The 10,000-nt window shown below is 41.4% G+C and overlaps 1 protein-coding gene across 2 annotated transcripts in view; it reads right to left on the reverse strand.

Annotated features, from left to right (window-relative positions):
* The window catches only part of LOC143287695 (transmembrane channel-like protein 3), a 74,837-nt gene that overhangs the window by 59,622 nt on the left and 5,215 nt on the right, over positions 1-10,000 (reverse strand). For both annotated transcript variants that reach the window (XM_076595898.1, XM_076595897.1), the window contains exons 3-7: positions 5,588-5,810; positions 4,460-4,582; positions 3,846-3,915; positions 3,515-3,581; positions 979-1,085 (exon numbers count right to left, since the gene is read on the reverse strand). In XM_076595898.1, coding sequence (XP_076452013.1) covers positions 979-1,085; positions 3,515-3,581; positions 3,846-3,915; positions 4,460-4,582; positions 5,588-5,810 — 590 coding nt within the window. The remainder of the gene's footprint in view (positions 1-978; positions 1,086-3,514; positions 3,582-3,845; positions 3,916-4,459; positions 4,583-5,587; positions 5,811-10,000) is intronic.

Raw genomic sequence — 10,000 nt, forward strand, 5'->3', positions numbered from 1 at the left:
TTGGTTGGTTGGTTGGTTGGTTGGTTGGTTTGGTTTGGTTATTTTATTTTATTTTATTTTATTTATTTTTTGTTTTTTGTTTTGTTTTGTTTTTCTCAAGGCCTGACTAAGGGTTGGGTTACGCTGCTGGTCAGGCATCTGCTTGGCAGATGTGGTGTGGCGTATATGGATTTGTCCGAACGCAGTGACGCCTCCTTGAGCTACTGATACTGATACTGATACTGAGGGGGGCTTCTTCTCTGAAGACCTTGTACTGTTCAGCTCTCCCTATAGTTTCTTATCACTGTGTTAATGCGCTTTTTCGAATAAGGAAAAAATGTCTGACAAGTGGCGATACACATATATTTGTATCGTAATTATGATTAATGTATGGTGTTGTTACAATGTCTGTATTTGAATCTTTTTTTTTTCTTCTTCTTCTTTTGAAAGAATATAACCTTCTTTGAATGAGGTGTTTGTTACACGAGCCTGCATGTGTGTATGTATATGTATGTATCTATGTCATCGTAAGTTTGTGTGACTTCATGTATGTCTTGATTTAGTTTATGTACGTAAGCGTTCAATTGCAAAAAAAAAAAAAATCTCTGTACAATATATCAGTATGAATGTTTGATAATATGGTGTAGGATTATCAACGAGAAGACCTCTTGTGACACTATGTTGAAACTGTAAAGTCAACGCTGGAATATTTTTTTTTAATGTAATAAAATTATAATAAATTATATTAACTCACTCAGTACGGCCAGTCCTCTCTTCTCTTCTACACAGACCCCTCGGATGTCCAGTGGGTGTCTGAATGACCCAACCTTTAGCTTCCGTCGTCAGAATTGTGGTATTCTTTGTCAACTTTCACCTCTTCAGTGTAAGAGCCTTCCGCTTGCACTATTTTGATGATGGTAATTGGGGTGAAACGCTGTTAACGTCGTCTCTTTCGCCGTTCGTATGGAAAGAGTTAAAAAGTAAAGAGGAGAGGATCACCTGAGGAAGTGTGAGCAGCCCGAACAACAGAAGAGCCGTCAGAACATCCAGGTAGACCAGGAACCTCAGGAAGACAAAGTAGGACGCCACGTGACTGCCAAAGTAAGCTGGTGACGTCCCAAATCAAACACCGCCATACATGAACCATAATGTTACCAACTGCTGTATAAGTAGTAATCACCAGACAGACAGACAGAGAGAGACACAGAGAGAGAGAAATAGAGAGAGAGAGAAGTCAGAGTCGCAATGTTTTAATTGTCGGATGACAGATCCATAACAATGGAGTTCACAAAGACAAATGGGAGTGATACAGGGAAATGAATATTGTGACGATCACAATGGGCATTGATAATGATTCTTGAGAATTTGCTCGTAATGGAAACGCTTTGAATACAAACTAGCATATACAGACGTTCAATCTTTCTCTCGCACAAAATAACAAAATGGACAATTTACAAGCATTTGGATGTTTGTGAAATTCAGCAGGAATAAACACAGACACACACGACAAACAGACAGACAGACAGACAGACAGAGACACACATACATAGATACATAGACAGATAGATAGGTAGATAGATAGAGAGTGTGTGAGACAGACAGACAGACAGAGACAGACAGAGGTGTCAAAGCAATTACAGAGAGTCAGTCAGACAGTCAGACAGACAGACAGAGAGAGATATTTTTTAAAGGTTAAAAGTTAAATCAAGGCTGTTTTTGACGCGTTTTCCAATTCATTATGGAAAACGAAGATACCTGGACTTGGACTTCTCTCTCTCTCTCTCTCTCTCTCTCTCTCTCTCGCTCGCTCGCTCGCTCGCTTGCTCGCTCTCTCGCTGTGTGTGTGTGTGTGTGTGTGTGTGTGTGTGTGTGTGTGTGTGTGTGTCTGTGTGTGGTGTGTCTGTGTGTATGTTCTTTCTTTAATTTAACGTCTGTTCACTTCGAGTTATATTATACGTGTCATGTGTGTGTGGGTGTACGTGTGTGTGTGTGTGTGTGTGTGTGTGTGTGTGTGTGTGTGTGTGTGTGTGTGTGTGTGTGTGTATGTGTGTGTGTGTGTGTGTGCGCGCGCGCGTGTGTGTGTGTAATTTGGAGTTGGAGATGGTAGTTAAAGGGGAATACACAGAAAAAAAAGGGGGATAAACTAGAACAATGGAATCAACAATTCGTAAATATCTGTGTAACAGCAATAAACAACATGAATACCAATACGGAAAAAAATCAATAAAATTCAATATCGGAAGATCACATCACAGAAACACTCCTATTGGACTATCTAACAGGGATTCGGCAATTTCAGTCAACAGTAATTGGTTGGACATTACTTCTTTTATGTTGTTGTTGTCTTCAGTTTAACGTCTTTCCACTTGAAGTGATATTAGACGGGGGAAAAAAAAAACAAAAAAAAAACGTGGGGGTAGGGGCTGTGAGAGGGGGAGGGAAGAAAGTGTGTGTATGTGTGGAGGGTGAATAGGGAGAGACAAAGCTAGGAAAAATGGAAATGTTATAAACGCCAACATCAAACAAATATAACATCTATAACAAATGTCCTATAGGACTATGCAGCAAACCTTCTGCAATAACAAATAACATATTGGAATTGTTAATAACACATTCAAAAGAACTTTTGGTGAAGTCTGGCAAAAAACATTTTAGATTCTGACATTCGAATATTACATGGTTGCTAGAAATATGTTCTCCACATCTGCATCTGACATCTTTGCTGAACTTTGTTACAAAAGCGTTCAGTTTTATCCTGTTTGATAATGTATGAATCTGCCTTAATCTTATTGAAGTACTGTATGTATTTCTTCTTTTATGTTTTGTTCTGAAAATGTTCCAACTTTACATGACTTTGGAAGTAACCTGACAATCGTTTGACACTGAAAAAAAAAAAAAATTTAATTTCTTGTGATATGTTTACCACAAACACAAGAAACGTTTTTGCTAAACTTTCTCTTGGAAGCGTCTCGTCTTATTCGTGACAACAGAGAGGTTACCAGTCTATGATAGAACAATGGGAAATCCATCAATATTATTTGTATCGTGTAATTTCAGTTGTAAACCCCTTTTCCTTTGGGTATGAAATCCTGTCATCAGGACTAGATTGACATCTGCTCCATTTTGAAGACTGGATGATCGGGAAGTCTGCAACATTCTCAAACTGATTTTTGATAACAATTTCAAAGAACTCTCTATTCTTTATACACCCTTTTTGGCTGCTTTGTCGGCCATTTCATTTCCTATGAGAGGGTGCTCAGCACAATTCAGCAGTTGTATTGTATGTGTGCATTTGTGTGTGTGTGCGTGCGTGTGTGTGTGTGTGTGTGTGTGTGTGCGTGCGTGTGTGTGTGTGTGTGTGTGTGTGTACGTGCGTCTACGGGCACACGCTCGAGCACTTGTGTGTGTGTGTGTGTCTGTGTGTGTGTGTGTGTGTGCGCGCGGGCGCGCGTGTACGGGCACACGCACGAGCGCTTCCTTGCGTGTCTGTGTGTGTGCGCGCGCCTGCGCGCACCTGCGCGTTTGCGCTCTTCACCTGATATTTTGCCGATGTTGTCGTTCCAGATTCCAACATCCACCCTGAACTTATGTCGGTGACTTTCCTGCATCATCAACACAGTAGGTCTTAATTAATGTATTTCGTGGACATGTTCATGTCTGGTGAACAATTTACATGCACATGCATGCACACACTCACACAAACCTACACACACGCATGTGGGCGCGCGCGCACACAAAAACACACACGCGCGCGCACGAATACACAAGCACACACACACGCATACACAAGTACACACATACATAGCGCACGTTCAAGCACACACACACACACACACACACACACACACACACACACACACACGGACCTGTCTCTTTCTGGTGTCCTTGTTGGTCAAACTGTGAACAGACGTGGCATCCAGACGGTCTCTCAGATACCTGAAACCCCCCGCAAAGAATGGAGAGAGAGAGAGAGAGAGAGAGAGAGAGAGAGAGAGAGAGAGAGAGAGAGAGAGAGAGAACTCAGAACTCAAAACGTTTTTTTTATTCAAGGAATAAGATGTTAGGATTGGCCTGTTCTTTCACTTTGTTCTTGCATATCTACATCAGTTGCAGCGGCACACATGTATTTGACGGAAAGGGGAGAAAGAGAGGAGAAAAATAAATATTCGTGCAGAAGGAAAAGATGTGAGGAAGAACACACACACACACACACACACACACACACACACACACACACACACACACACACACACACACATCTGATATTTCCATTGCATGGACTGCATTACATTCTCTCTCTCTCTCTCTCTCTCTCTCTCTCTCTCTCTCTCTCTCTCTATCTATCTATCTATCTATTTATCTATCTATTTATCTATCTCTGTATCATATCACACACACACACACACACACACACACACACACACACACACACACACACACACACACACACATCCTCGTACAAACTGATACGTTCCCATACCTGGACAGTTTCTTTTTCTGGTGTATATCAATGGGCAGTTCCCTCAGATGGTCGAGAAGTTCCATATGCACACCTTCGCTTGATCTCTTCGGTAATTGTCGCAGGTGTTTGACCCAGTTCAGACTGAAGGAACAACAGTAAAAGAAAAGAAAAAGAAGGAGAGAGAGAAAGAAAATGAACAAACAAGCAAACCGAAGCAAAGAGGGGGAAAGAAAGAAAGAAAATGAATAGATGAACAAGGAAAGAAATAACGAAAGAAAGAAAATTCTAAAAGAGTGCGGAAGAATGGAAAACGCATTTCACTACCATTGTCATCAGAATCAGAAATATTGACACCAGACGAAAACAAAATTTACATGACCGTCATCAATGTGCACAGAAAAGTGATAAAAATAACTATACCCTTAGAATCAACGTCATCAACAAAGTAACAGCAACAACAGCAACAACACGTCATATCAAGCATCTAAACAGACTGATGATAGCAACAGAAGAAAACGATGGCTTTACAGTATCACTGATATGTTTCTAAGGATAAAATTCATGATTCTTTTTTTTTTTTCCAATATTTAATTGACTTCCATCCTCTTTCTTGTGGGGAGGATTACACACAACTGAGTTTGGTAATCAAGTAACTCAGAAATGAACTGCATCAAAAACACCTTTCGAAAGCAAAGTATAACTGAAACATTCTATTTGTTTAAACGATATGATCCTATCCTCCCACTCACTTCTCAAAATCCACAAAGACATTTAAAAAAAATAAAATAAAAATGAAATAATCAAAATAATCCATAAAATTGCCTGAACGTAACGACACAACCAGATAAACATAAATTGTGTGCATCAGTCCAGGCTGTTCTGATATCAGTCCTGCCATTTTGCAGGACATCATTGACTGTCGACAGACTCACCGATACAGACACACGCGTGACATTGATCTGTCCTTATTGATCTTAACATTTACCTTTTTCCCCCGGAAGAGAAAGGGGGTGGGAAGGACAGGTCAGTGAAGAGGCAGACGGGGGGAACAGAAGGTGCAGAAGGTGGGCGGTGGGGGGGACCGGGCGGGGATGGGTGTGGGAGGGGGAAGAAAGCTTGTAAATGGACCTGACCGTCCTTTCTTACTTGCCATGGATGTGCGCCAGTCTTAAACGAAACAGGATTTCTTCCCCGCTCAGAAAGTCGTTCTCGCCTTCCTCGATCGTCAGAACAGACGCTGTGTCGCCGTCCCCCTCTGCCCTGCAGATAGCCTCTGGTCTTCGGTGATCAGGTGCTGTGTGTATAGTCACTGTGGGTTTGGCGCCATTCTGCAGTCGGTCGTCTGCTGAATCCTGACAGAGGTGAGTTTCTGGGAAGGACAAGAAATGAAATAATACTGAATAAAAGTCTGTTGTTGTTGCTGATGTTATTTTTATTGTTATGTCCTATTTTAGCATCCTAAATTATTGCACATATTGATTACATTTTCATGGTTTGTGGGACGAAAAACGGAAAAAGCAAGATGGTGGCACATTAGTGACTAAAATAGGCATCAAATTGAGTAAAATGACGTGCAAAATAAGAGTCGAAACCCACTGAATATGGGTTACAACGTCTACTAATGGTAATATCGTTTCATACGTGCACATAATTGCTGGTGAAATAGGGGGTGCAATAATTTGGGATGCTAGAATAGGACTTTTCATCCAATTACACCTTTACAGCACAAGCCACACCCCTGTCACCTGTGTAAGCGAAACGTCAGAGCCTGAGTGGATTGGACGACGGATTTATAAATATATTTGAATAAACTTATTTATAACATCCATCGGATTTTCCCTTTATTTATCTTTGGACCCAAGCAGTGCAAAGCTCATGTTCATCTTCGCTTGCGCTTGTTGTTGTCCTTGTTGTTGTCGTTGTCGTTGTTGTCGTCGTTGTTGTTGTCGTTGTTGTTGTTGTCGTTGTTGTTGTCGTTGTCGTTGTCGTTGTTGTTGTTGTTGTTGCTTTTATTATCTGTTTTTGTTGTTGCTACTGCTGTTGCTCTTCTTTTTTTTCTCCTTCTTCTTGTTTTCATTAGCAGCAGCAGCAGCATTAGTAGTAGTAGTAGTAGTGAAAATATTTATTACTTGTCGTGATCCTGTGTTATTTTCTTGATTCATACAAAGATTGCTGTATCACCAATACAAATTTTTACTAAACATGAGACATCGGGAATACTGCTTTAATGCTGCAAACATTCCATGGATAAACCCACCCACCCACAGGGTGCCATCAGACTTGCGAAAAGGATCCAGTTGAAGTGACACGTTCCCAGCAGAACAGATAAGCGATTTAAAATCCTCGTCCAGCTCCTCATGGGAAAATGGGGAGAATTAAACAGTGTGAAGTACAAAGGAAACAAAACTGATGTCATTCTGCGAAGATAGTAACCCCTCCTAGCATTCATATAATGTCCTATACGGGCAACAACGAAAAGCTTTATAAGCTTTTAAAGTAATTTGAATATAACAACAACGATTTTCGCAATGACCAGCTTTGCTACTTTTTTTTCTTTTTTTCAAAGAAAAGTTTGCTGCATCAGACTTCCGGTCATTCAACAAAAGGGCAAGGTGGCAGAATGGTTAAGGCGCTCATCTGCCAATGGAGAGTCCGTGAGGGTCTGGGTTTAAATCCCGCTCTCGTCATTTCTCCCAGGTTTGACTGGAAAACCCAACTGAGCATCTAGTCATTTGGATGAGACGATAAATCGAGGTCCCGCTGTGACGGGCGTAATAGCCGAGTGGTTAAAGCGTTGGACTTTCAATCCGAGGGTCCCGGGTTCGAATCACGGTGACGGCGCCTGGTGGGTAAAGGGTGGAGATTTTTACGATCTCCCAGGTCAACATATGTGCAGACCTGCTGGTGCCTGAACCCCCTTCGTGTGTATATGCAAGCAGAAGATCAAATACGCACATTAAAGATCCTGTAATCCATGTCAGCGTTCGGTGGGTTATGGAAACAAGAACATACCCAGCATGCACACCCCCGAAAACGGAGTATGGCTGCCTACACGGCGGGGTAAAAACGGTCATACACGTAAAAGCCCACTCGTGTGCATACGAGTGAACGCAGAAGAAGAGGTCCCGCTGTGCAGCACGCACTTGGCGCACTGAAAAAGAACCCACAGGAACATAAGAGTTGTTGTCCTCTGGCAAAATCTACAAAAAGAAATGTACAACGAAACCTTCACAAAACTAAGACCCAAGCACCACCGAAGTGACTCAGCAGCAGTGCAGGGTCTCCTCTGGTGTGTGGCATCCTGGCGACCTAACATCGATGGTTCCCTGCGAACCTCCGACGCTGAGACTGTGACGGACGAACCCGGGTGTGGCTGTGTATTGGAGGACTCGGACTGAACAGTGTGGGAGTCATGCCAGTGAAAACGGTGCATATTTGTTTTTGTTTTGTTGTTGTTGTATTTGTATTTCTTTTTATCACAACAGATTTCTCTGTGTGAAATTCGAGCTGCCTCCCGGGAGCCAGGGAGAGCGCTTCGCTACACAACAGCGCCACCCATTTTTTTCCCCCCTGCGTGCAGTTTTATTTCTTTTTCCTATCGAAGTGGATTTTTCTACAGAATTTTGAAAGGAACAACCCTTTTGTTGCCGTGGGTTCTTTTACGTGCGCTAAGTACATGCTGCACACGGGACCTCGGTTTATCGTCTCATCCGAATGACTAGCGTCCAGACCATTACTTAAGGTCTTGTGGAGGGGGAGAAAATATCGACGGCCGAGCCGTGATTCCAACCAGCGCGCTCAGATTCTCTCGCTTCCTAGGTAGGCGGACGCGTTACCTCCAGGCCATAACTCCACTCCATGATTGGGCAGCAAAAAAAAATTTTTTTTAAATAAAACGAAAAAATAAAAAAAAGATCCTGGCACCGACTGACACGACTTTAAGGGCACGGTAAACCAACAGACCATTGAACTCAGTTCTACTTTATTCACTCAAACAGCGAAACTTCCACAAGACTAAGACCGAAGCATTGAACTACTTGACCTTAAGCGCGCGGTAAGTCAACAGGTCGTTGAACTCAGTTGTACCGAATGGAGAAAGTTTATAATTAAAAAAAACCTGTGGGTTTTAAGATAAGACTCACTTTTGATAAAAGATGCCCAACGTGTCAGATCATAGGTCTGTCTTCAGGAACTGTGTTAGTTAGAAATAATACAGTCTGTATACCATGCCTCTCTTTCAGGGAATATGATTTGGTGTGAAGCCATCATGTGTATGTGTAATATATGTTGCATGGTCTTGTAGGTGATTGAACATGCCATTGGGAAGAGGACAGATTAAAGACATGAGGAAAGAAAAAAAAGAAAAGACAACAGAAAGGAGAAAAATGATGATGGAAGGAACAAACAAAAAAAGAGAGAAAAAAAGATATAAAAAAAACAAAAACAAAAGACGAAAGACAAAAAAAAAAAAAAAAAAAAAAAAAAAGAAAGAAAGAAAGAAAAAAAGAAAAAAAGAAAGAACCTTCCAGGGATGCTGAAACTATCCTGCTCACTTGCAGAACTTTTAGGCATCCACTGATTTCTCAAAAAAATAAAAAAATAAAAAAATAAAAAATAATACAGTCCCCGAAATGCTGGACACCTTTTTTTTTCAAAAGTAAGTCTTATTTTACAATTCACAGTTGTTGTTGTTGTTGTTTTTATATAAACTTTCTACTTTTTTGGTGTTTTTATAGACTCAACAGCCATTCTTCATTTTATCAGTTCTAGCGACTTGGCCTGAGCAAGGAGAAGGCTCACATCCGCCGTGCTTATTTACATGGGATGCTAATTTCTGCCCAGCCGTCCGCGGACAGTGGCTATCGGACATGATCCGAAACTTTCTCACAGAGAGACGGATACGAACAACAATAGAAGCACGTATGCAAACAAACTATAACACACACACACACACACACACACACACACACACACACACACACACATAGGCGCGCGTGCGCACGCACGCACGCACACACACACACACACACACACACACACACACACACACATACCTTATCCCCCCACACACACACTGACTGAAACCATTTATTTTCAGATTAACTTCTTGTTGTACGGACATTTTAGCAATGAGATGAATTAATATTAACTGAGTAACACAAAGAAACCCAAATTTAAAAAAACAACAACAAACAACTAAACCCAATGATATGAATTTTAAAAAGCAACATATTTGACAAATCAGTGTACCAACTTTCAATAACATCAATATCTCAAGAACAAAAAATGTCTTAACACACACACATACTCACAGACGTGTATCCAGCAGCCACCCCCTACATACATCCATGCATGCACACTGACGCCCATTCAGATTCCCCCACCTCATCCCCCTACCCAAAGTACACTTGTATAGTCACAATTTGATTTCATTCCCCGCTCCAAAGACACACACACACACACACACACACACACACACACACACATATATATATATATATATATATATATATATTACTCATACCCTACCCCTCCACACACACACACACACACACACAC

Source organism: Babylonia areolata, chromosome 11 (assembly GCF_041734735.1).
Source record: "Babylonia areolata isolate BAREFJ2019XMU chromosome 11, ASM4173473v1, whole genome shotgun sequence".
NCBI lineage: Eukaryota > Metazoa > Mollusca > Gastropoda > Neogastropoda > Buccinidae > Babylonia > Babylonia areolata.